General features: G+C 49.5%; 2 protein-coding genes across 6 annotated transcripts in view; both read left to right on the top strand.

The window, feature by feature from the left end:
* The first annotated feature begins 3,040 nt into the window (after positions 1–3,040).
* On the top strand, positions 3,041–13,070 carry LOC106989995 (uncharacterized). Of its 2 annotated transcripts, none has more exons than XM_027049646.2 (7): positions 3,041–3,180; positions 3,332–3,526; positions 3,791–3,914; positions 6,376–6,590; positions 7,244–7,314; positions 7,552–7,656; positions 12,838–13,070. In XM_027049646.2, exons 2-7 carry the CDS (start codon positions 3,362–3,364, stop codon positions 13,010–13,012), a joined length of 855 nt encoding a protein of 284 aa, XP_026905447.1. In that variant the 5' UTR covers positions 3,041–3,180; positions 3,332–3,361; the 3' UTR covers positions 13,013–13,070. The 2 variants fall into 2 exon arrangements, with proteins under 2 accessions (XP_026905447.1, XP_014943949.2); XM_015088463.3 differs by having other exon boundaries at positions 3,332–3,583.
* Positions 13,071–14,075: 1,005 nt separating this feature from the next.
* PPIL2 (peptidylprolyl isomerase like 2) overlaps positions 14,076–26,351 on the top strand; it is a 30,919-nt gene continuing 18,643 nt past the window's right edge. For 3 of the 4 annotated variants that reach the window (XR_008291757.1, XM_027049707.2, XM_015088465.3), the window contains exons 1-6: positions 14,076–14,820; positions 17,305–17,354; positions 18,142–18,187; positions 20,332–20,394; positions 21,966–22,017; positions 25,985–26,036. Coding sequence is in view for 3 of the 4 variants with exons in the window: in XM_027049707.2 (XP_026905508.1) it covers positions 14,789–14,820; positions 17,305–17,354; positions 18,142–18,187; positions 20,332–20,394; positions 21,966–22,017; positions 25,985–26,036 (295 nt within the window). In the remaining variant the exon portion in view is untranslated. The remainder of the gene's footprint in view (positions 14,821–17,304; positions 17,355–18,141; positions 18,188–20,331; positions 20,395–21,965; positions 22,018–25,984; positions 26,037–26,351) is intronic. The other variant, XM_053206213.1, reaches the window with a different exon arrangement.

The raw sequence follows: 26,351 nt of genomic DNA, 5'->3' as shown, positions 1-26,351 counted from the left end.
ATGGGGCCACCCTCCTTCTCTTGCAGCCCTGGGTCGAGTGAGGGAGTAGGGTCATCGGGGTGTACCCACCCTCGCTCCGTGCACGAGTGGGCTTCGGACTGCGGTGGAGCGCGGGCCCCTCTCCTTTGTGTGTTTACCCCCTCCCCCGTCCTCTCCCGCTCCTGGGTTGGAGCTACCCCTCAGTCTGGGGTTTCTCCCGCACCGCAGTGTGGAGAGTGCCTGGAGAAAGTCCCAGACCTTCTGACTATCTCCAGGACAGCAGCCCTGTTGAAATCCTCTTCCCCTCCCTGTGGTCTTGAACAGGGATTCTAGCCCCACCCACCCACGGTTGAGCTTCCCGCTCTGCACTTACGGGGGACCATGCGTGTCTCCCCTGCTGGCCCCAGCTGCTCTGACGAGGTTGCACTACTGTGCTTTGAGAAGCAGTGCAATGATATTGTCAAAGCATCTGGGACCAGCCTTGGGGACCCCCCTTCCCCACACCACAACCCTCCTCAGGCCGGGCCCCTTGGGCCTGCAGGCCCTCCCCTCCCCCCACCTTCCTCCCCAGCTCACTCCCTTCTCCATGGAAACTTGAGATCCTGGCCAGGCCTGGGCCTCTAGGGTCAGAGGGCACCCTTCCCCCAGGCCTCGGGGCCCCACCCCAGTGGGCCTGCATTCCAGATCTCAGATCCTCACTGACCACCACCAGGAGAGGCGCTGGCAGGCCTGCCTGACACTCTTTCCCTGTTGCACTACTGTGGGCCGCTGGGAAGCAGTGCAATGATGAAAGGGCATCGGTCAGGCCCAGCCCACCACCCACAGTGCCTGAGGGGAGGGAGTTTTGCTGCCTCGCTCCACTTCCTAGCAGGAGCAGGTGTGGAACTGGGCTGGACCCTCCATCAGAGGATTAGGTGAGTGAAGAACTGGGGGATCATCCCACAAATTCTCCTTCTGGGATACTGCTGGACAGGAGCAGGGGCAGTGGCCCTGGGATCAGAAAAACTCTGGTTTGAAGAGGATCTTTCCACACCAACTCCCTGGGTAAGACTGGGGACTCCAGGTTTGGTCAGGGCTTTGTGGAGAAATGAAGATTCACTGTATTGCATGAAGGGTATGCCAGGGTCTGGCTCAGACCCAGCTCAACCTTGACCATGTGCAGATGAACTGCACCCAGGCCTCCCTGAGGGCTTGGGGAGGGTCAGGCTTTGGAGAGAACATTGTCCTGGGATCTTAGGAGCAGCACTATCTGGGCTGGGTAGGTGGACTTGGGATATGCAGACCACAGGTGATGCCCATCAACCATGTCAGCTTGTTTTCTTACAGGGAGGTGTGCTGCCCTGAGACTGCAGAAGGGACCAAGAGATGCCTGGCATGCCCATCCTAACAGCTACAATTAAAGGGACTGTCAAAGAGCCAGGCCCCAGGCATGCTTGCAGGGCCGGCTCCACCATCAGGACCTGACACAATGCAAAAGGCTTTTCTGTGCCCAGTGACAGTTATTCAAGCCTGTCTCCTTTAAGAGGAGGCCCAGGTTTCCAGATGGGCCTTTGGGAATACCCCTCACTCCTGGCTGAGCACATCAAGATGCCAGCTTCACCCCACCCTGAGGGTAGAAGCCCGGGCATGCATGCTTGGAGGTGGCCATCCTTCTGTGTAGATTCTGTGCCCACTGCCTGGAGACTCTCATACATCTGTCTCTCGCCCTTGCTGGGGGATGTTTTTTGAACTCAGGGTTCTGCTCAAATGTTCTGTCCTAGGGGAAGCCTTTCCTGGGCTCCACAACATCCAATATTCCTCCAGCAGAGCATGTTAGATTGAAATTTCTCCTTGTGGCTGAAGTCCTCATTAGACCCTGAGGGCAGGGACAATATCCCTTTTTATATCTCTCTTGGCAGTGCCTGGCACAGAGGAGGGGACTGATACAACTAAAAAAAATACAAATAAGTACATAAAGTGTAAAGTATTATTAGCAGAACATGGGGGAAGATTAATTAGGGGTCTACTCTACCCCTCAGAGGATGCTTCTGCTGTTTATAAAAAGGCACATACTACATATTTCAAAGTAAAGTCTCATTTTAAGTTACACAGGGTCAGGAAGCAGGATGAAGATTTGAACCCAGGTGTATCTAAGTCTATTTGTCCTCCTAGGCTAGAACATTTTTCCTCCTTGGTTGTTTCCATCTTGCTCTCTGACCTCAAAGCAGGAGGAAGTGAGGGCCTGATGTTGGGGACAGCAGAGCCTAGAGGGTTGGTGGCTTGGTGGTGGGAGGTGAAAATTGTCTAGACTTATCAGGTACACTCCATGGATTGTTGGGGGTGAAGGGCGGTGGAGGTGATAGGAAGGAAGCAATCCAGGGTGCACCCCCCTGTTAGTGGTTGGGGTGGATGGTGGTGTCATCGCTGACCAAGTAGGAGAGGAGAAAAGAAGCAGGTTTGGGGTTGGGAGAGAAGAACCTATATGCCAATCTTATGTGTGCAGCATGAGATGCCCCCAAAACTTCCCCATCGGACACTTGGATGTGGTTCTGGAACTCAAGGAAGGTCTGAGCCTGAGATATAAGTTAGGGTTAGTTAAGTCAGCCCTGAGTTGGAACCTCAGAGTGGGCTAAATTGTCCAAGATGGTACCATGAAGATAGGACCTTCTTAAACCCATAAGGAGCAGCTAGATGCTGAAGAGGCAACATAAAGTATTGAGCAAAGTAACACAAAGTATTGAGTTATACAGGGGAAGAGAGAAGATAGAAGCTGGGGAGGGGTGGGTGGATTTGATGCTGGAGAGTAAATCAGGAGTGGAAGAGTGAAGTCGGGCAGATGAGTCAGGGGCTGAGTGAAGTCCTTGGGGTGTTGTCTACAGACCGCAAGGAGAGATGGTGAGCTGTCGGAGCAAGGAGGAGTGAGGGCCTAAAAAAGAGTTTGGGTGCGTACCATGTTCTCTGCGTGCCATGGCCCGCTCCCTCATCAAGTCTTGCGGGACCCCATCAGGACCAGGGCTCCACCGCGCGCACGCGTGAGTATTCGCCCCGTCGAAGGCGCCAGAGCGCATGCCCAGAGCAGCGGGCATTGTCACGTGCGTCCCCCTCGCGCGGATTGGCCCCCTGCTAGAGAGCTCCAGGGGGATTGGCTAGAACGGTCGGGGCGGTGGCTGCGGCTTGCGGAGAGAGGCTGCGTAGGCTCGGCGGCTGTGGGAAAGAGAGCAGGTGGGTCCCGGCGGCCCCCGCCCCTACTGGCCCCGGCCCGCCCTCGGCGACCGATCCCGGGCCCTCGGGAGCTGCCCCTCTCTCCTGGCCCGAGGCGGGTGGGAGTCGGCGCGCCTCGGAGGCCCCGCCCCGACGACCGCTCCGCCCCCAGGCCACCCGAGCCAGCCCGCAGCGCCTCTCGATGGAGGTCCTTGACGAGTTCGACAGCGAGTTCTCCCAGAGCGTGACCTTCTGCCAGCTCATCTCCGAGGAGGACTTCGAGAGGCAGGCGGCCACCTACACGGAGCGCGCGCTGCGCCGCCTCTTTCGCAGCATCGACCGCAACCCCGCGCTGGCCGAGAGGGTGGTGCGCAAGGGCAAGCTGGCCGAGTACGAGGGGCGCGGGCTCCTCTCCTTCCTCTGGGTGCGAGTCCGCCGGCGGGGCTTCGGGAGATGGGGCGGAGCTCTGAAGACTGGAGGTTTGGAGCGGGTGTGGGGAGGGCCGTCGGGCGTAGGTGGAGCTGCAGGGTAGGGTCTTCCAGGAGGCCCAGGAGGCCCAGCGTGGGGAGTGCTGTAGGCAGCTGTGTCACCTCTCCCGCTTCTTCCTGCCCTGCCTCTCCCCTTATTGTAGGCGAAGTTTTTCTGTGCAGTCCAGGGGGAGCTGAATTGTTGCAACAGCATGGGTGCCCTGGAAATGCACCAGCGCCTGGAACAGCTGAAGAGGAGCATCCACCGCGTGCACCTCTACTCCCAGGGTGAGGGTCAATCTCTGCCAGCACACCTGACTTAGGATCCCTGATCCCTGATCCTGTGCTTGGTACGTTTTCGATTGTTTGGTGTTTATTTTTTGAGTCTTTATTATGAAAACGAACATAAAACTGGAGACTGCAGTGAACACTCAGATACTGGTCTCCCTTCAGCTTCTGCAATTCTCCCCATCTTGCCATGCTTGCTTCATCCCCCCTTTTCTTTTTCTGGAGCATTTTAGGGGAAATCTCAGACATCATTGTATTCTTCAATACTTTAGAATGCTTTTTTAGATATTAAAGACATTTTGTGGGGCGCCTGGGTGGCTCAGTTGAGTGTGTCTTCCGCCCAGGTCATGATGTCAGCTCGTGGGGTTGAGCCCCAAGTCAGGCTCTGTGCTGACAGCTCAGAGCCTGGAGCCTGCTCTGGATTGCGTGTCTCCCTCTCTCTCTGCCCCTCCCCTGCTCATGCTCTGTCTCTCAAAAATGAGTAAACATTTAAAATTTTTTTTTTATAAAAAATTTTTTTTCAACGTTTTTTATTTATTTTTGGGACAGAGAGAGACAGAGCATGAACGGGGGAGGGGCAGAGAGAGAGGGAGACACAGAATCAGAAACAGGCTCCAGGCTCCGAGCCATCAGCCCAGAGCCCGACGCGGGGCTCGAACTCACAGACCGCGAGATCGTGACCTGGCTGCAGTCGGACGCCTAACCGACTGCGCCACCCAGGCGCCCCCCAATTTTTTTTTAAAAAGATATTTTGTAATCACAGTATTACCCCGGACATAATTGACAACAGTTCCATAATATTAGCTGATACTTAGGTTGGTGTTCAGCCTCTGACTTTCCATTACTAGGATGGCTATATACTTTGTGTCCACATTAGGACATTTGTAAGAGTGAAATGGAAGGGGCCACTTTAATGACCACACAGGGATGGCAAATGAGTCTAGTGGCCACATCTGTTGAAACCTCTTGAGATGGGATGCCCTCACTTTTGTCCCCCCTGCCATCAACTTGAAGAACTGCATTGTCCTTTGGGGTAATCCACTTAATGGGTTTATATCTGTTGTTATGGCTCATTGGTGTTGTTTGTTTTATTCTCCTCTGCCTCTGTGTGTGTGTGTGTCTGTGTGTCTGTGTGTTTAAGTTTATTTATTTTGAGACAGAAACAGTGCACACAAGCAGGGAAGGGGCAGAGAGAAGGAGAGACAGACTCCTAAGCAGGCTCCCTGCTGTCAGCACAGAGCCCAATGCGGGGCTTGAACTCACAAACTGTGAGATATGACCTGAGCTGAGATCAAGAGTCTGACTCTTAACCGACTGTGCCACCCAGGCGGCCCATTCTGCCTGTATGTCTTGGATAGTCGTTCTAAAGCCTTGATTAGATTTGGGTTCAGTTCTTTCAGTGCATTTGTCTTCAGTGATAGACTACCTAGCGGTGGAGCTGCTTGCTTCATTATGTTAGGAAGCCTGGCTCACCTGGGGGTCCTACTTTCCATGATGGTAAGTGTGAGTGCTCCACGTCACCATTTCATCCCAACCCATGGCATATGTAGCTCCTACCATAGTCTCCCAAGGTAGTGTTGATCCTATTTATCCTCATTTTATGAAAGAGAGCATAGAAGCCCAGGGAGGGTAGCCAACTATGTGACAACAATGTCACATAGTAAGTAGAATCTGGAATTGAACTCAGGCTTGGGTTGCTCTGAGGCTCAGGCTCTTAGCTCTGGGTCAGTGCTCTTTGGTGGTGGTGATCATCATTCTAGATGAGCCGTTCTAATGGGTTGTATGAGGCACTTGTTCACACCCACTTTGCTGGTTTCCTATAACTCTGAACAGTAGAAATAGCCAGACTTGTTGAATATAGGAGGAAAACCTAATACAGAAAGAGGAGAGGGGGTAGGCCTGAGGGTCCTGCTTCTCAAAGATTCCCTCCCTGAGCCCACCTCTGTAAGACCTTGTACATATGGGTTTCCTTACAGAAAAAGGAGCCTTTGCACACCCTTAGGATGGCCCTGGGGCTGGGTGTAGTTGGTGAGCTTACTGTCCAGAGCCTGGATACCTCATGAAGGTGCTGGCAGACTCAGGAGCTTTCCACAGTGCTTGGGCATAGGTGGCAGACTGACTTGCCTAGGGCAAGCCAAGCCCTCGTTGGTGGTGATACTCTGTCACTTCCCCTGAAATTCTGGCCTTGGAGTCAGACAGTTGGGGTATGGATCCTGCCTGTGCCTTGTACACTTGGAGCTTACAGTTGTATCTGTAAGAGAGACAAAAATACCTTTTCCCCATGGGATAGTTATGGGCTGATGAGATGGTACACGTTGGTGCCTGTCAACAGTGGCTCTAGGCATTATCATGTGGTCCCTTTTGGGGGAGGAACCTTGTGAAGACCCTATACTACTGTTGGGCTCCCACTCTATCCTGTTCTGGCTGTGGGGTAGGCACTCACTGGTCCCTTTTGTCACAGATGCCAAGAAGAAGAGAAGAAAGCCAAAACTGAAGAAACCAGAACCCATCCTTTTGCAAGACCGGTCCACCTCCCCATGCCTGCCACCAACCATGCTGCCACCTCCACCACTGCCATCCACTGCTACTACCGTGGCCTCCATGGTGGCCTCATCACCCTCTGTCTGCACTATGCCTAGGGTCTTTGGCCCCTTCCCTCCTCTGCCCAGCAAGTCGGTCAGTGAGCGCATCCCCCACTCATGTGGTCCCAGGAAGGGCAGCCTCTGCCCCTCGCTCAGAACCACCCCAGTGGTTCTCCTGGGCCCACAGCAGTGGCTCTCAGAACTTTGTTTTTAAGTGGCAGAACTCTATCTGCAGGCACTATCTTGGGTGGAATGGTGATGGATAAAGCAGATGAAAAGGGGTCTGCTCTTGTTGAAGGGTTGGAGGCACAGAGTTTTACCTTCTGTGCTTCAGCTGAGTGAGGCAGTCCCCAAAACACTGGGCAGAATTCTGGGGTGCCCAAAGGACAGGTGGAGAACCATGGCTGCCCCCCAATGTCTCCAGCCCCACACCTGCCTCGCCTCATGGGTGGTGTTCTTGCCACTCTCTAGGTGCCTCTGCAGTGTGCCTTCCTATCTGCCTGTTCCTGCTAATCTCCCCTTATCCCGCACTCTCACTCCAGGCAGACCCCCATCCTCTGTCAGTTCCCAGCCCCCATCACATTCTCTGTTACCCTAACACCAAGCTCGAGGTGGGCACTGAGGATGACCCTGACGTATTTGTCAAATGAAGGACAGTCATGTACTTCCCCTGGTTCCTGTATAAGGTGTTTTTTTTTCTCAGCGAGGCCCCCAAACTTGTCCTAAGATTTTGTTTCTATACCGCAGATAGAGAAGTTGGAAGTTACAAGGTCCGAAGTGAAATTAAACTGGGCTGGCCTGTCATCGAACCCAAAGAGGTGTAATTTAAACTTGGGGCAAATGAAAAAGGAGTGTTTTGGGTAGCTTGTGTGCCAACACTCGGTTGCCATTTCTTCCCTACCTTGTTAATCCTCACAATAATCCTGAGGGGTTGTTATTCCCATTTAATAGGGAAGGAATCGAGGCTCGGGTCTGCTCTGTGTGCAATGAGGCTGGGAAGGGCCTGCCTGGGAGGAGCCCAGAGCTGATGTTACCCTCTCCGCCCTGTCTTGCAGCCACATGGTTGATCTGACCCCCTTGGTCCTCAACCCCGGAGGCTTCCATTTCTCGTACTTGGCTGGAAACAGTGCACATCAGCTTCATTGCCCTGGCTACCCCTGGTGAGCATGCCTCTGACACCATCCTGGCTTGCCTGGCTTGATGGCATCATGGCAGTGTGCATGAGGGCCAGAAAAACGTTCTGTATGATAGTCCTTTGTGTTTCATGAAAAGACCCTAATGTAATAAGGTGCTGGAAAAGTCACTCCCCCTTCCTAGTGTTTGTAATGGCAGGAATCAGAAACAAGCAGCTCAGAGACCCACTAGAAACAATTCTGTCAACTGTGGGCAGCCCTAAGGTTTATAGACATGTGTCTTGCAAAGCAGGGATTTACTGAATATGGTTGTTGGTTTGTTTTTTAGTCGCCTGTTTTTTCCACTTAGGGTGTTGTTAAGTATTTCCCATGTCATTCCATGGAGTGTTATTTCAAAGTATATATTTAAACTGACCACTTCATTGCTTCAGATGACATAAAAAAAAAAATACTGTTTTTTAGAGGAGTTTTAGATTCACAGCAAACTGACAAAGTACTGAGAGCTCCCCTCTACCCCCTGTCCCTACACAGGCACCCCCACTATCAACATTCCCCACCTTAAATTGATGAACCTACCATGCCACATCATTATCACCCAGAAATCATATGTTTGGGCTCACTCTTGGTGTTGTACATTCTGTGGGTTTGGACGAATGTATAATGACATGTGTCCACCATTATAGTATCATACAGAATAGTTTCATTGTCCTCAAAATCCTCTGTGCCCCTCCCTCTCCTATAACCCCTGACAACCACTGATCTTTTTATTGTCTCCACAGTTTTGCCTTTTCCAGAATGTCATATACTTGGAATCCTACAGTATGTGGCCTTTCCAGATTGGCTTCTTTCACTTAGTAATACTCACTTTTAAATTTCCTCCATGTCTTTTCATGGCTTGATAGCTCCTTTCTTTTTAGCACTGAATAACATTCTATTGTCTGGATGTACTGTGGTTTATTTATCCATTCATCTACTGAAAGACTGATTCCAAATTCTGGTAATTATGAGTAAAGCTGCTATACACATAGATGTGCAGGTTTTTTACAGACATAAGTTTTCAACTCTTTCACCAAGGGGCATGATTGCTGATCACATGGTGATAATATGTTCAGTTTTGAAGAAACTACCAGTGTAACTATAGCATTGTGTATTCCCACTAGCAATGAGTGAGAATTCACATGGCTTCTTTTGTAAGAAACCTACGCAGTTCTATAAAGCTGATTCTAAATTTAGTTGATGGAAAGTTTATCCAAGATGACACCCAAAGAGTAAGCAAACCTTTAAAAATATTTTTGGCATACTTAGTAATGAAAGATGTACACATTAAGGTTGCTAGCATGTATGTTATATACCTGTCAAAAAGCCCAAAGTAGAGAATCCTGTGCTATCGAGGCTGTAGGCAGAGACTCATTTTTGCTGTGAAAATAATATAAAATGGCTTTATTCTTCTTTTTTTTTATTTTTTAAAATCTTTATTTATTTTTGAGAGAGAAAGACAGAGCAAGAGCGGGGGAGGGGCAGAGAGAGAGGGAGACACAGAATCTGAAGCAGGCTCCAGGCTCTGAGCTGTCAGCACAGAGCCCAATGCGGGGCTCGAACTCACGGACCATGAGATCATGACCTGAGACGAAGTCGGACGTTTAACCGACTAAGCCACCCAGGCGCCCCTATTCTTTTTTTTTTTTTTTTTTAAAGATTTTATTTTTAAATAATCTCTACACCTAATGTGGGGCTCGAGCTCACAACCCGGAGATCAAGAGTTGCATTCTCCACCGACAGAGCCAGCCAGGCACCCCTGTTTTAATTCTTTTAAAAATTATTTTTTTTGGGGGGGGGGTGCCTGGGTGGCTCGGTTGAGCATCTGACTCTGGCTCAGGTCATGACCTCATGGTTCATGGACTCAAGCCCCACATTGGGCTCTCCACTGTCAGCATGGAGCCCACTTTGGATCCTCTGACCCCCTCTCTGTGCCTCCCTTGCTTACATTCTCTCTCATAAATAAATACTTAAATAAATTTAAAAAAATTTTTTTAAGTTTTTTTATTTTGAGGGAGAGAGTGTGGAGGAGGGGCAGAGAGAGAGGGAGTGAGAAAGAGAATCCCAAGCAGGTTCTGCACTATCAACCTAGAGCCCAATGTGGGGCTCGAACCCACAAACTCTGAGATCACGACCTTAGCCTAAATCAACGTTCGGATGCTTAACTGACAGCACCCAGGTGCTCCTAAAAATTCTTTTATTGAGATAACTTACATAGTATCATATAAATTCACCCAGTTACAGTGTCAACTTAAGTGGCTTTTTGTATGTTCACATTTGTGAAGCCATCACCATAATCCAATTTTAGAACATTTCCATCATGCCAAATAGGAGAGAGTGAAAAAACAACCCATAGGAGAAAATATTTGTAAATCATCAAAATCCCATTCTAAAAATTGGGCAGAGGACTTGAATAGACATTTCTTCTAAGAAGACCTACAACATGGCCAATAAACACAGGAAAAGATGCTCCACAGCATTAGACATCAGGGAAATGCAAGTGAAAACCACAGTGAACTACTACTTCCCACCTACTTCCATCAAAAAGACAGACAAAAGGGGCACCTGGATGACTCAGTTGGTTAAGCTTCCAACTCTTGATTTCGGCTCAGGTCACGATCCCACAGTTCTTGGGTTTGAACCCTGAGCTGGGCTCCGTGCTGACAGTGTGGAGCCTGCTTGGGATTCATCCTCTCTCTCTCCCTCCCTCCCTCTCTCTCTCTCTCTCTCTCTCTGCCCCTCCACCCCCTCAAAATAAATAAATAAACTTTAAAAAATAAAATAAATTTAAAAAGACAATGACAAGTGTTGATGAGGATGTGGAGAGATTGGAATCTCTAGTGTGTGGCTGGTGGGAATGTAAAAGGGTGTAGCCACCATGGAAAAAGGGTATGGTGGTTCCTCAAAACACTAAACAGAATTACCATATGACCCAGTAATTCCACTTGTAGGTATATGCCTGAAAGAATTGCAGTGGAGACTCAAACAGATACTTGTATATGAGTGTTCATAGCTCCAGTATTGACAGTGGCTAAAAGGAGAAAATAAGCCAGGTGTACCCAAGATGAACAAAATGTGGTCTATCCATATAATAGAATGTTGAAATAAGTGAGATAAGCCAGAACAAAAGGACAGGTTATTGTCTGGTTCCCATTACATGAAGTATCTAGAGTAGGCAGAATTCTAAAGACAAAGTAGGTGAGAAGTTACCAGGGCCTGGGAGAAGGAGATGAGTTGTTGCTTAATTGGTACAGTTTCTGTTTGGGATGATGAAAAAGTCCTGGAGATAGATAATGATGATGGTCACCACAACACTGTGAATGTGTATAATACCACTGAATGGTACACATAGAAATGGTTAAAATGGTAAATTTTGTGCATATTTTACTACAATAAAAAAAAGGAAAAACTCTAGCACCACTAAGCTGTCACCCCCAGTTCTTCTCTCCCCCATCCCGAGGCAACCACTAACATTTCACTGTGGATTTGCCTATTCTGGACATTTCATATAAATGAAACCATACAATAACATGGTCTCTGGTGACTGGCTGCTTTCACTTAGGATAACGTTTACAAGGTTCATCCATGTTCTAGCATGTGTCAGTTCTGAATTTCCTGCTTTTTAAATTTCTTTTTTAAGACTTAATTTTTTTAGAGCAGTTTTAGGTTTACAACAAAATTGAGAGGAAGGTACAGAAGTTTCCTCCATGTCCCCTGCCCCCACACATGAATACCCTCCCTTATTGTCAATATCCCCCACCAGAGTGGTGCGTTTATTAACAACTGATGAACCTATATTGACACTTCAGCGTCACCCAAAAGTCCATAGTTTATACTGGGGTTCCTTTTTGGTGGTGTACATTCTATGGGTTGACTTTTTTTTATGGTTGAACAATATTATTCCACTGTGTAGATATGCCACATTTTATCTGTCAGTTCATCAGTTGATGGGCATTTGGGTTGTTTCCATTTTTGGCTCTTATGAATAATACTGTTATGAACATTTCTGTGCAAGTTTCTGTGAGGACATAGTTTTCAGTTTTCTTGGGCACACTCTTTATAAATATTTTTTTTATTTTTGAGAAAGATAAGAGTGTGAGCAGTGGAGGCACAGAGAGAGAGGGAGAGTCTCACGCAGGCTCCGTGTAGAGTCCAAAGTGGGGCTTGAACTCACAAAACTGTGAGGTCATGACCTGAGCCGAAATCAAGAGTTAGACGTTTAACTGGCTGAGCCACCCAGGCACCCCTTCTTTGGTATAGTCTTAAAAGTGGAATTGCTGGGTCATATGGTAAATATATTTTGAAGGACTGCCAAAGACACAAGTCTGTTATCAGACGTAGGATCTGCAAAATATTTCCTCATATTATGTGGGTTATCTTCTCTTTTTCTCTGGTCTTTTTGGATCAGAGTTTAAGGTTAGTCTTTTGAGAGGCAGTTTATCAAAATATCAGGAGCCATAGACGTTCTCATATTCTTTGCTCTGGTATTTTCAATTCTGGGAGAGTTTCAATTCAAGGAGATGATTAAGGGAAAGAAAAAAGCGACTGTGTACAAAAGTGTTTATGGCAGTGTAAAAGAAAAAAATGGAAACAGCTTAAATGTGCATTCACAGAATTATGGAATATTATGCAGACATAAAATTATGAACATGGTTAAACCTGATTATGTAGATTCATGAATTATGTGTAAGTGGAAACAATAAGCTATCCAATCAGATCATCCTACCTCCTGGTAGGATGGAAGAGTAGGAAGGTGACTGACTGCCGAGTGATGGAGAAGGGGTTGCCGGCAATCACTTGTGCAGTGTTGTTATGATGCAAAATGTAGAAGCAAGGCATTGTTGGCATCATCAGATCCTCACAGAATTGTGGGGCCATGCACCAGGGCTTGGGCCATCATCAGAACTTAAACAGCTGCAGAATGGTCTGCTGCATGGTGTCCATGGTTCCTTTAGCCATTCTTTGATGGATGTTTGATTGTTTCCAGGCTTTCATAATCACCAACATTGCTGTGATGAACAGCCTGGAACAAAACATCCATGGGAGAGCATTATGGAAGTAGAAATGTATTGAAGGCCATCCCACAGCCTTAAGTTTTGTCATGCGTACTTCTGATGGCTCTGTGTGCTGGTATCCCACCTCATGGACATGTGTTGGCTGTCTCCTGCACAGGACCTTGGCCTGTAGTGGCTCCCCCAACGCCAAGGAGACACCATCCCCTCCTGTGAAGACTTCCATCTTCACCCCGCCTGTCTTGCTCAAGTTCCAGCCTGTGCCAAGACCCAAAGATGACTCTGAGAATGACCCTAGCAGCACGGAGTCTGTGCCCCACAAGAGGGGTCCGTAACCTCTTTCCTACAGACCACGGCTAGATCAATGAATAAAGTTCCCATGGAGGTGCTTTACTTGTGCTGGGCTCCCTAAAGGCTGTGCAGTCCCTTGGGCTTCGTCCTGCTGGAAGAGTTTGTCAGAATAGTGCAAGCCAGAGGCCCTTTAGTCTGAGCCTGCATACAGTAATTGTTCAGGTCAGTGCTACTGTGAAGTCCCCTTGCTTGTTCTCTAACTTGGGAATTTAGCCATGGCACTTTGAAAGAGAAATGAGTGAGGAGACAGCACTGCCCTTCTCTACAGTGACTCTGTGGCCCCTTTGAGCTTCACTTGACCTCACTGAATTGCAGTTCCATCATTTTTTCCTACACCTGGGCTCTAGACTCAAGCCTTATCTGGGTGCAGGTTTAGAAACAGTGATCTGTTCCCTCCCTGGAGGAAAATAAGCTGGCATGTTAGTTTCCAACTTGGCACCTCCCTAAGGAATTTCAGAGACGTGACTCTTGTTGTTGCTTTACACACCAGCCTTAGAGTCAAACCTGTATGTGAGACATGAGCCCTCACAAAATGCTTAATGACTGCTGGACATTAGCAGATACTTGTTGAACCCTTGTGTATGCTCCACACCTTGCTTGGGACTGGAGATAATAAACCAAGCAGTTGGTGTCCCTGCTCTTAAGGAGCTTACATCCTATCCTCCTCTGTGTGTGTGTGTGTGTGTGTGTGTGTGTGTGTGTGTGTGTGTGTGAGAGAGAGAGACTGTATGTGTAACCAGTGCATCCAATTAATAACAGGGTTATAAATTGTGATAAGCCCTAAGGAAGCTGAGTTGGACATGTATGCAGTGGGTGGTCAGGGAAGATCTCTCTGAGGAGGTGACATTTATGTTGAAACTTAGAAAAACATAAGGAGGCAGCCATGAAATGAGAAAGGGCAAGGACCACTGGCTCTGGGTGACTAGATAGCGGTACAGTTGTGGCAAGGGGAGCCTATGCGGAGGGGGAGGGAGGGTGGGGGGGTGGAGAATTCTGTTTTGACCACACATGTTAAATTTGAGATCAATGGTACCTAAAATAGAGGTCAGGAATCTGGAGTGCTGGCCATTTAATGATGTGAGTCAAGAGATATGAGTGGTATTTAAAGCCACAAGCCTGGGAAAGATCACCAGGTGCTTGTGTGTAGACGGAGGCCCGGGGCTTAGGCTGGGGCACACAAACAGTGATCTGGCCGCGGGAAGGGTCCGTAAGAGAGATGAGTGAGGGCTTTGGACTCTCGGGCTTAATGGCTACTTGCCCCTAAGCCTCCCAGGAGAGGGCTGGAGGTGGTGGGGACTGAATGGGAGAATGGGTAGACAGCGAATGTGGACGTAGGTTTGGAGACGTCTGCCGTGGAAGGAAGCAGAGATGAGACAGAGGCTGGTGAGACTTAAGGTGGACTTTTAAAAAAATCTGAGAAACCAGGTCAAACCAGGGCAGGCTTGAGCGGGGGGATGGAAAGGAGAAAAGGTCTAGAGAGAGCCTTCTCTGTTCGCCTGAGGAAGTGGGGCTTCGAGGTCCCCCGGCCCCCAGCAGGAGGCAAACCCTACCACAGACTGCCCAGGTGCCCAAGGACTGGGGTGCACCGACTGGGCATGCGCACTTGGCATCAGGCGCCGCTGTTCGCGCATGCCCTGCGCCCACTTCCGGGGCGGGTCCCGGAAGTCGTTAGGGAACTCGGCCGAGAAGTCGGCTTCTAAATCGTTTGCTGTCGTTTTTCCTCACTCGCTGGTCCTGGCACTGCTACCGCTCCCGCCGCCATGGGGAAACGGCAGCATCAGAAGGACAAGATGTAAGTTGAACCGCAGCCGGAAGCGCGGCCCCGCTCGGCCTCAGTGCCCACCTGTCCCGCAGTCCGCGCCGCCCTTCTTCCCTCTCTCAGAGCTGGTTCCCAGAGCCACTCTTAAATGCCGTTTCGTCTCGGAAGCCTTTGTCTCCTCCAAGGCAGGGGAATTACCCCGACCGCCGAGGTCTCCCGGGTTTCTTGGTACTAACACCGTCAGTGCTTCTGAGCGCGGCCTTCCTACCGCGTCGGCGCCGTGCGAGCCCCGGCCCCTCGGCTCCTCGGCTTTTGCCCTGGAACGCCCCATCTCCACTCTCGAATTCTGCCCCTAATCAGCCCCTGTTTCTCCTCCACCTCCAGTCTTCCTGTGTGCCGTTCATTGGCTTACACACATCCGGAATCTTCCATTTTAAAACAAACCAGCCTTGCCCCGTGCTCCTCTCCTGCCACCGTGGATTTTTTTTTTTCTTCCGAACAAGGCGTCAAAGACTTGTGTCTACTTGCTGTTTTCTGCTGTTTCTTGAAACCGCTCCAGTCAGGCTTTTCTCCCCAGCACTATTCCTGTCAGGATCCTAGTAACTTCTCTGTTGCTAAATCTAGTGGTCAATTCCCAGTTCTCGTTTTGTTGGGCTTGTCAATAGCGTGTGACACGGTTGACCACCTTGCTCCCTCTGAGGCCCTTCTTTGATATCTGAGACCCCATATGCCCTTTTCCATTTGTTTTCCATCTGTCTCAATGGCCTCTCTCAGTCTCCTTTTCTGGGTCTTTCTCCCACTCTCTCAGACTTCATACGTCCATGTCCCCCACGTTTCTTCTCCCTTTACATTCTCCCTGGTCATCTCTCATCTTGCAGTGGTCAACTGCTTACTTGATATCTCCAGTTGGAGGTTTGATAGACATCTCACATTTACTTACAAAAAATTTTTTTAATGTTTTTATTTATTTTTAAGACAGTGAGAGAGAGAGAGAGAGAGAGACAGAGAGACAGAGCACCAGTGGGAGAGGGGCAGAGAGAGAGTCACAGACTCTGAAGCAGGCTCCAGGCTCAGAGCTGTCAGCACAGAGCCCGATGTGGGGCTCCAACTTACAAACCGGGAGAGATCGTGACCTGAGCTGAAGTCAGAGACTCAAACGACTGAGCCACCTAGGTGTCCCGACATCTCACATTTAATATGTTCCCCCCTCATTTTCCCTATCTCAGTGGTCATACTGCTTGCTACTTAGTTTACACAGGTCAGAAGTCTGGGAGTTAGCCTTGGTGCCTCTTTCCTGAGGCTCTCTCCTCCCCCTGTTCATCAGTAAATCCTGTGGCTCATCCAGGAAGTAAATGTGGAATAGGAAGGCACTCATTAATCCACCAAACCCCTCAGTAGGTGGAGTGTATTTCATCTCCTTTGACATTTTTATTTTTTTATTTATTTTTTATTAAAAAATTTTTTTTTAATGTTTATTTATTTTTGAGACAGAGAGAGACAGAGCATGAACGGGGGAGGAGCAGAGAGCGAGGGAGACACAGAATCGGAAGCAGGCTCCAGGCTCTGAGCCATCAGCCCAGAGCCCGACGTGGGGCTCGAACTCCTGGGCTGCGAGATCGTGACCTGAGCTGAAGTCGGACGCTTAACCGACTGAGCCACCCAGGCGCCCCTATTTTTTTATTTTTTATTTTTATTAAAAAAAATTTTTTTAACGTTTATTTATTTTTGATACAGAGACAGAGCATGAACGTGGGGGGGGGGGGTTGGTCAGAGAGAGAGGGAGACAGAGAATCTGAAACAGGCTTCAGGCTCTGAGCAGTCAGCACAGAGCCCGACACGGGGCTCAAACTCACGGACAGTGAGATTGTGACCTGAGCCGAAGTCGGACGCTTAACCGACTGAGCCACCCAGGCACCCCTCCTTTGACATTTTTAGATGCCTCCTGATTGGTTTTCTGTTGCCTCTCTTGCTTGTCCCTCTATACACAGCTGCCAGAGTGATGCTTTGAGGACTTATGTTAGAGCATGTCAGGGCCCTACTCAGAACCCTCCAGCCGCTTTCCATACCGCTTAAAGTAGATCCACAGCCATCACTCAGCTTGTGGGGCCCCTCGTGATCCAACTGCTAGCCTTCTTCACCTGCTGCCACATGCCCCCGTGCACACTCTTCTTCAGTGACTTCACCCTTTTCTGAAGACACACCAGCTTTTTCTGTGTCAGGACGTTTATATGGGATAAGCTTGCTTGGTCCCTCTGCCTAGAAAGCTCTTCCTGCACATCTTCACATGGCTTGCTCCTTTGCATCATCAAGCCTTCTGTTAAATTCTGTTCATTTCCTTCAGAGCAGGAATGTTTGTATTTGCTTACTAGTTTGTGTATGTCTGTGTTGCATCTCACACATTATAGGTGTTTAATAAGCATTTGCTGAATGAGTGAAATGATTTAATCATCAGTTACTTCTAGAGACTGTCCTCTTTATAAAGGGGGGTGGTAATAAGATTCTCTGTCTCTTCTTCAGGTACATTACCTGTGCTGAATACACTCACTTCTATGGTGGCAAGAAACCAGGTAAGGCATGAAATCTTTGTTTTCCTTGATGTGGGTGTGTGTGTGTTTGTGTGTGTGTGTGTGTGTGTGTGTGTGTGGCGGGGCGGGGGGTGGGTGTTGTAATTAAGGGATGATGTTTTTACTACACAACGAGACTATAAAAATTAACAATGAACAAGAACACAAAGTGTAGCAGACAAATGGGTTGAGAACACAGATGATTCACAAAACAAGGTGAAATAAAAAGAGCACATTCTCATAATTGTTGACCGGGGTAAAACCAGCACAGGATTCTTGGAAAGCAAAGCCAGGCCCCACAGCAAGGGTATTAGGATTATGGGAGAAACCCAACCCCAGCGGCTTACGCAAGTATGTCATTTTTTCTCTAAGTTCTTTCTTGATGTATTCCATGTGTCCTACCTATTGAAAGGTTTTTAATCCACAGCAGTTTTTGCACTAGGTAATTCACATGAACTTTTTCTTATTTATTTATTTAATTTATTTTTTAAATATTTGTTTATTTTTGAGAAAGAGAGAGCACTAGTGGGGGAGGGGCAGAGAGAGAGGGAGACACGGAATTCGAAGCAGGTTCCAGGCTCCAAGCTGTCAGCACAGAGCCCGATGTGGGGCTCGAACCCACGAACTTCGAGATTATGAACTGAGCTGAAGTCAGATGCTTAACTGACTGAGTCACCCAGGTGCCCCCACATGAACTTTTTCTTAACATGGAATTGAATTGTTGGTAGGAACACATACATGAAGTGTTTTACAGAATAAACTTTCCATCTTTTATTTTCATCTTAAACAGATATCCCACAAGCAAATTTTCGTCGCTTACCTTTTGATCACTGCAGGTAAGAGTTTTGAGTGTTTATCTTTCCCTCCTAGTTGTTTTCTGTTACTTAATGACATATTTTGACAGTGAATATGATTTTTGGGGATGCAGATGTGGGTTCTGTCTGTGTTCTCCTGTCTAGATCTTCCTTGAACTGAGAAAAGATGACCTAACAATGATAAGAACTAATGTTTCTGCTCATTCGGTGTCTATGTATTTGCATTTTTTTTTCCAGCCTCTTTCTTGCCTTCCAAGGTAGGTAGACTCTGTTGTTTAGCCTACTTTACAGGTGAGAGGATTAATGTTTAGAAGTGGGAAGTCCCTCACCCATGTGTCACATCCAGGAAGTGATGCCATTGAGGCTTGGACCTGGTGGCCTGACTCCGGGCCCATGTCTTTCATGCTTTACTTTTGGTCCACAGTCTAAGCAGTAACAGCAGCAGCAACAGTCATGATACTGTGAACCCCTTCCCCCTTCCCTGCGAGCACAGGTTATTGGTGAGGATGAGGAGGGACCCAGCTGCAGAGCCACTCAGATGCTTCTTCCCACTGTGGTTGGTATGTGTATGAACAGGTGTGTCGGCTGGAGAAGTGGGGCTAAGATTAATGAACCCTAAGACTTTGGGGCTTTGGGGATTGGGCAGGTCCAATGGTCCATTTGGGCCTGAGTTTCTCCAAGCTCAAGCTGTGATCATCCTTGCCCTGGACACATGCTGTGTGTGTGTGTGTGTGTGTGTGTGTGTGTGTGTGTGTGTGTGTCCCATTGGGCATGATGAGCTTAAGAACTGACAAAGCTCTACTAGTGATCCCAGCACCCTGATTGGGGCAGGTCAGCCAGACACCATAGGGCGAGAAGGGTGCAGGGAAGGCCAGGGATGCAGCCACTGGGTCGGCTCCGAGAGGCTCCCATGTAGCGCTGAGTGAGGGCTTTTCCCTTCTCATAGCACTTGCTCAGGGAGGGTCAGCAAGTGAGACCCAGGCTTCATTGGTTGGATTTCTCCCCACCCCCACCAAGTTTTGTCATCACCTTCATAGGAATGTGGTATCCTTCAGAGTGGGTATGAATGGATTTTATGGAAATATTTTGGTCCTTGGTTTCCAGTTCCTCCAAGAGGTCTCTCTAAGCTGTGTTTCATCTACTTTTTAACTGCCTTGGGTTCTGGGTAAAAATGTGCTTTGAGAATATGCCCTTCAAGGCCCATTTGGGAGAAGATGAATGTGCAGTGTCTTGCCGTTTGGAGCTTGCTTTGGTGCTGGGTCGTGTTCTCATCAGTCCCCTGCAGCACCAGGATCACCACTGGGTTAGAGCAGTGGTTGGGCCAGAGGGGGAGGTGGTGAGGTTGCCCCATGGGACCTTTCTGGGGCAGCATCTGGGGAGGTGATGCCATTGCCACCGGGCGGTCCAGGTCCAGAGGACTGGCCTGTGCCATCTGGGTGACCGAGGTGCAAACAAGCCAGGTCAACCAGGGCTCTTGATGGCTAGTGATGGAAACCTCATGCAAGAAAAAAGGGTATTGATATAAAGAAGCTCACCAGGTACTGTCTCCCCTCATCTGTGGGCTCTCCTTTTCCAAAGCCAACCCTCCTGAGGTGGCAAATGGCTTGTGGCAGTCTGGATCTCTGCACACCCCTCTACCCCCATATCCATGTATTAGAACTTACCCAGGGCTCCTAGGGCATCGGCTGTGGCCTGAGTCACGTGCCTGTCCCTTGGAAATGTTGGGCAACTGTGTGCACACTCTGGTCAGGAGCAGGCAGGGCACCCCCAGATCACAATAGCTCCACAGAGTCTCTTGGGATGCGAGAGGGTAGTTTTCAGTAGAAAAGTATGGCCTGCCTGCTATGTGAGGTTTTGGGGAGTCCCAAACCCAAATCCCCAACCTCTTTGGGGCTTGAATGTGATCACGTGTGTGTTATATGACACAGTAGAGAGTGTGGGGAGAACCAGGCTTTTGTCATTCCAGGGACCCTTGCCTTGTATTTATTGGTTTGTGTGGGGAGCTTCTGAGGGTCAGGGCTGTGGGGTCACCTCTGTACTGGCACCCAGCCCCGGCTGGGCAGAGGAGCACTGGTATTGTTGCAGGAATGAGGGAAGGAGGGAGGAGCAAAGGGAGAAGTCACAGGAATCACTGTATGACTTGGAGTGACTCTGTCCTTTCTTAGTCTCTCTCTGCAGCCCTTTGTCTACCCAGTCTGCACCCCCGAAGGAGTCGTCTTTGACTTGCTGTGAGTTTGCCCTCGACTTTTGAGCTAACAAAAGGGGTGAGGTTGTTGACACCCACTCAGCAAGGGGGTATGGGACCAGCTGGAGGGTTTGTGTCTTCAGGCTGTGCCACGCCAGGCCATACTGAAGTCTTGGCAACCTCGGGACCTGAGTGGGCCTCTTGGGGACCCAGGAGGCACTTCCAGGGCCTTAGGGATGAGACAGCAGTGCTGCTGTGACCCCTGGGCAGGCAACTTTGCTGGCAGACACTGCTGTCCCTGCCTGGGGTGGCATTGACCTCTCTACACACATGGGGGGTGGGGGGCTAGTGTTCTAATTGGCCTACCTATCCTGCTTTGGAATGTTAACAAACTGAGTACTTTCCACTTTATGAAAGTAGAGCCATAATTTAGATACATACTTTCCCAGTGCTGTATTTTGAAGCATGTTGCTTAGTCTTTTTTTTTTTTTTTTAATGTTTATTTATTTTTTGACAGAGAGAGAGACAGAGATTGAGAGCGCGCCAGCAGGAGAGGGGCAGAGAGAGAGAGGGACACTCAGAATCTGAAGCAGGCTCCAGGCTCTGAGCTTTCGGCACAGAGCCTGATGTGGGGCTTGAACCCACCAACCCTGAGAACATGACCTGAGCCAAAGTTGGACGCTTAGCTGACTGAGCCACTCAGGCACCCCAATGTTTAATTTTTCAGAGACAGAGACAGACAGAGGGCGAGCAGGGGAGGAGCAGAGAGAGAGGGAGACACAGAATCTGAAACAGGCTCCAGGCTCTGAGCTGTCAGCAGAGACCCAGATGTGGGGCTCAAACTCATGAACCATGAGAACATGATGCTTAAGGTCTTATGTTCCAACATAAACCAGCTTCTAAAACTTTCCTGTGTTTTAGTCTCCTTTTAGAAAATGTGGAAAATACTTGACGGTAAAAGGAAAAACTTACCGTAATCACACTGTCAAGGATAACCATTGTCAGTACTTATATTCCTCTTTTTCTGTGAGGTTATTTATGGCAACATGGTTGAGGTAATACTGCAAGGATAGTTCTGAATCCATTTTTCACTCAGTTGTGTCATTCAGAGTTCTCTGGAAGTACACTTTTGTGTTGTTGTTATTTTTATTTTTAAGAAAGAGACAGAGGACAAGCGGGGGAGGGGCAGAGAGTGAGGGAGACACAGAATTGAAGCAGGCTCGAACTCACAAGCTGTGATATCATGACCTGAGCCCAAGTCAGAAGCTTAACCAACTGAGCCACCCAGGTGCCCCTGGAAGTATAATTTTTGATGCTGGCTCAGCACCTCATTGCACAGACGTATCAGCATTTATATATGTCTTTTTTTTTTGCTTGTTTATGTTGTTTATATGTAACCACAATAAAAACCCTGGACATGTGTTGAAACCAGAAACACTCCCTTGCTTCCTTGGTCAAGGCTGGATGCTCCTCTTCTTGGCTTCTGCTAGCAGAAGTGAAGTAGAGCAAAGCCTGTTCGTAGCCCTCACCTGGACGCAGCCCTCCTAAGCTGTGGCCTCCTCACCAGCCTGCACCTGACTGCCTTACTGACACTGTCTCTTCTCTTCCCTTCAGTAACATCGTCCCTTGGCTTAAGAAGTATGGGACCAACCCCAGCAATGGAGAGGTAGGTGGCCGGGCAGGAGTTTAAGTGATGCCAGTGAATGCTATCCTCTTGTCTGACCTTTTGTTCTGTGGTTTTCATGTACATGCAAGTGCGGTAGAGGACTGTTCACGAGGCATGGTGAGCGGGACTGTCCTCCTCCCCCTTCCCCACATTGTTTTTTTCCAGAAATGTTCCCTACGTGCACACGCATATGCATAAACGTACATCTTCTTTCCTTGGGCCATGGTTGTAATCACAGGCGCGAACTCCTCTGTACTTGCTCTCCCCCCTCCCCCACCCCCGCAGTGTGTTGAAGACCTGAACATGGGTGCATAGAGCCCTGCTGCGTTCTGTGGTGGCTGCATGCGTCCTCCTGTAGGGAGGACATGTGCTGCTGAAGCACATCTGAAGTCCCCTGCTGTTACTAACAGCAGATAGGGACTACCCTTGTGCACGTTTCTTTGGGCACACATGGGAGTGTCCTTCCAGGACGGCTGGGTCACAGGGTGGGAGTATTTTCAGTTTGGGTAGCTACTGGCAAATTGTCCTCCAGAGAAGTTGCAAACGCCTGTTTCTTCATACCCTCAACAACCATGGATATCATCAATTTTTTTAAAAATTTTTGTTGCCTCAGAGTGAAAACACTTTTTAACTTTTTTTTTTTTTAAGATTTTATTTCTATGTAATCTCTACACCCAGCGTGGGCTTCGAACCCACAACCCTAAGATCACGGGTTTCAGACTCTACTGACAGAGCCAGCCAGGTGCCCCTTAATTTGTATTTTTATCATGAGTTAGGTTAAGCAGGTATTTATATGTCGTGTATACAGGTCCAATGACACGAATTCTGTGTTGCTCAGGAAGAGGTTCCCAGAGCCAAGTTCCAGCTTATTCTCCTCTTTTGCCCCCCACTGCACACCTCCATCACAAACCTGTGGTGTTCCTATATTTTACACATTCTGTTGGTCCCTTTTCTTCTGAGAGGTCTCTCTCCTTCCCTCACACTGCAGCCCAGGCCCATTTCTTCATTTCTTCATTTGCATCGTTGCATCCATTTATTCAGCGTGGTGGTAGGCTGTGCTGTGTGCAGGGCCAGTGAGCCATGAGCTGTGGAGGCAGAGGTATTCACCGACAGGCAGGCTGGGGGTGGGGGGCTTGGGGAACGTCTGGAGCAGCGCAGCGCCGTTGAAGCTGAGACCTGGAGACGGAGGGGGATGGGGAAATGGTGGCAGATAGAGGCACATGGGCGGTGGGGGGAGGCTTGGAGGCCGTGGGAGGAGCGTGAGTTTGTTCTGGGGGGTGGTGCTGGAAGCTGGGCAGGGTTTCAAGCCCAAGCGTGTTGTGATCCTGCCTGTGTTCTAAAGGCCCACTTTGGCTGCCCTGTGGGAAACAGGACTATGTGGAGTCAAGGGTGGAAGGTGGGAAAGCAGCCAGGGAGGGGGCTGTGCACTTGTCTGTGTAAGAGGTGGTGTGTGAGTTTGGACCAGGGTGAGGCGGGGGAGGTGGCACAAAGAGGCTGGACCCAAGATGGCTGTGAAGGGTGGGCCTGTGGGACTTGCTGGGCCATCACATCAGGGTCTGTGTGTCCACAGGGCGGGGGGGAGAGCTCAGTAGAAATCTTCAAGTGCAGCCACGTTTTGAGAGGACTGGGTCAGTTAGCACATTCTGTGCCATGGACAACAGGTGGAACCGGGTGATCCAGCCTGTGCTTGGCGCTCCGGGCCAGTGCAGCTTCGGCAGGAAGGTGGATCCCTCAGAAGCAGAGCCATGGGCAGGGCAGCAGGAGGGAGCTGGGAGCACGGAGTGAGGGTGGGCAGTTGGAGTGGAGGGGAAATGAGGGGGGCCAGCAGGGAGGGTGGGGACTTCTGTGGGACTTTAGAGGACAAGTCAACTCCAGGGTGTCCAAGGGAGGTGTTTGAGGCTAAGAGGTCAACCTGATGAAATATGGACTGTTCAAGGAGGAGGAGTGTGAGGACGAGGTGGGCAGGGTGGGTTCTGGCACGGTGGAGTGGAGAGCTGGCCCAGGGGGCTGGGGTTGGAACCCTGTCTGCTGGGATGAGGTCCCGACCTGACTGAGAAGATAGTAAGCTGGGTGTGGCCCAACTAGTTCTGTGACAGAGACCCTTGAGAACATGCAGAGTGGAGGCCATCGTCAGGGAGGCCCAGGAGGACCTGGCTGCTGTGAGGCTTGAGGGCGAGGTAGTGAGAGGGTGAGCGATGTGAACAGTGTCCTGGTTGGCAGCCTGGGACAAGTGAAATGTCACTGGTTCTTTACTTAGCCGAGGTCTTGTTACCTGTTTTCTGGAGGCCCTTCTGTACTATCTGGGCTCCTCTGGCACTTGTGACAGGGTGTAGGGTGCTTTGGGCCCCTTGGATCAAGTGAGTGGCTCCCCTGCCCTTGGATGAGACAGGGCTAGACCAGTGGTGCATGTTCTGGGCCCGGCTGCCCAGAGCCTGTGGACTTTTCTCTCAGGTGGTTGAGGTGCTGCTGGTGGTCTGGCCTCCCTAAGGAGAGTGCTCTCTTTCTGGTGTCTGCTGTGTCCTTCCTCATTTGTTGTCATTTGAAAGTGTGATTGGCAGTGTTTTTCTTTGAGGCTGTCTGCTGGAAGCCACTGTGGGCTTCCAGGGGCTTCCTATGGGGTCTGTGCTGCCTGCCTGTGCCCCGTGCGATTGGCTTGTGTTTGGGGTACATTGCCTTCCCTGACATGAAGGTCACTTCTGCCTCAGTGGAGCATCTGATGTTGGGGCTCCTCTGCTGCTGAGGGTCTGCTTTGTGGTGTCAATGGTGTCTTTTAGGCCCCACTCTGCCCCTGACCCCTCTCGTGTTTTCTTGTCCATATGTCCTCTGTCTCCTTCCCAGTGGATATTGTTACTGTGGACATTTTGCTTCTCAGGTGCTTGTCAGGGCCCCCAAAACATGTAGATGTCCTGGGCTTGGCCTCCCGCCAGGAGTTGTATATGGGGTCTCTCTGGGTTGGATCATGTGCCTGGTCCTGAAGGAGGAGGGCTTTCTGATGGGAGCAACCTCAGAGCAGGGACCCTGTTGTCTGTCGTAGAGTCTAATGCTCACCTGCACTGGTGAGAAGGGCCATTGAGTGGCAAAGGAAGGAATGAAACCAGCCGTGGAGGAACAAGGGTGGGTTGGCCAGCAGGCAGTGGCCTCACAAGGCTTCGCATGTGGCCTGGCCACTCAGGAGGGTGAGGACATGGGGGCCTGGCCCAGGGATGCCCACCCAGCATTTTCTCTGTGCGTTAGGTAGTCAGGGTTGGGCCCGCACCAGAGTGGTCAGAGGCTGCCAGGTTGTGGGCCCTCAGGTGCTCCTAGGTGCACAGCCTTGCCTCCCCTTCTGGGGTCTCCACAGCCCCCTTCACTGCCTCCAACCCAGCCCTCCCACACTGGGGCAGCATTTTTCCTCTGGCTGCCTGGACTTTGTTTTATTGTAAAGTTTCCCACAGAAGAGGTAAACTGCAGACAGTGCAGGAACTTTGGAAAATAGAGGATCCCATCACAATCACTCAGCATTTGGGTATATTGATTCCTTTCCCCCCACTTTTTAATATTCTGTTTTAAATAGTCATACAGCAAAATTGTAGGTGCCCATCTCTGTATCCACCACCCAGAAGAAGAAATACACACATTTTTTTAGCTTCAGAAGTAATCAGTGCTCACAATAAAAATGTCTGAACATTTGAGAAGTATAAAACAAATCTCCACACTCAGCCTCCACCTCTAGCTGGGGGTCTGCCCCTGTGAGCAGTTCAGTTTGCCCACTTAGAGCCTGGGTTGTATAGCCCATCTTCTCCAGGTTACTTCTGTGTCCTGGGGGCCTTGGGTCAGCACCTGTGTGGCTTTTCCTCTTGCCTGTAGCTGTAAAGGCTTGCTTGGTCAGAGACCTCCAGTCTCTGCTTCACCTAGCCTCATAGCCTCAGCATTTCTTCACATCAGCCACTTATTCATTATTACTAATTATTAATTATTTTCCTTCCAGAAGCTGGATGGGAGGTCCCTGATCAAGCTGAACTTTGCAAAGAACAACGAAGGTGAGTGATCCCTTTGACACCCAATTCAAAAATTGGCCCACAGACCCCATAGCCCCTGTCTCTCACCAAGATCTCTGCAGAATCCATCATTCCTTTCTGATCAAGCCAGACATGATTTTTTTTCTTTTTTATGTTTATTTATTTTTGAGAGAGAGACAGAGAGAGCATGTGCGAGTGAGGGAGAGGCAGAGAGAGGGAGAGAGAAAATCCTAAGCAGACCCCATCATATTGGCACAGAGCCCAACCCGAGGCCAGTCTCCTGAATCATGAGATCATGACTTGAGCTGAAATCAGGAGTCAGGTGCTTAACTGACT

The sequence above is a fragment of the Acinonyx jubatus genome, chromosome D3, assembly GCF_027475565.1.
Source record: "Acinonyx jubatus isolate Ajub_Pintada_27869175 chromosome D3, VMU_Ajub_asm_v1.0, whole genome shotgun sequence".
Taxonomy (NCBI): domain Eukaryota; kingdom Metazoa; phylum Chordata; class Mammalia; order Carnivora; family Felidae; genus Acinonyx; species Acinonyx jubatus.
This window is presented reverse-complemented; position numbering and strand designations above follow the sequence as displayed.

Excerpts from the sequence above, each read along its gene's own strand:
- LOC106989995 (XM_015088463.3), top strand. The coding sequence starts at position 3,362 with ATGGAGGTCCTTGACGAGTTCGACAGCGAGTTCTCCCAGAGCGTGACC. Across the intron at positions 6,591-7,243 it reads CTCCTCTGCCCAGCAAGTCG|ATAGAGAAGTTGGAAGTTAC; the intron begins GTCAGTGAGCGC and ends TCTATACCGCAG. Across the intron at positions 7,315-7,551 it reads CTGTCATCGAACCCAAAGAG|CCACATGGTTGATCTGACCC; the intron begins GTGTAATTTAAA and ends CCTGTCTTGCAG.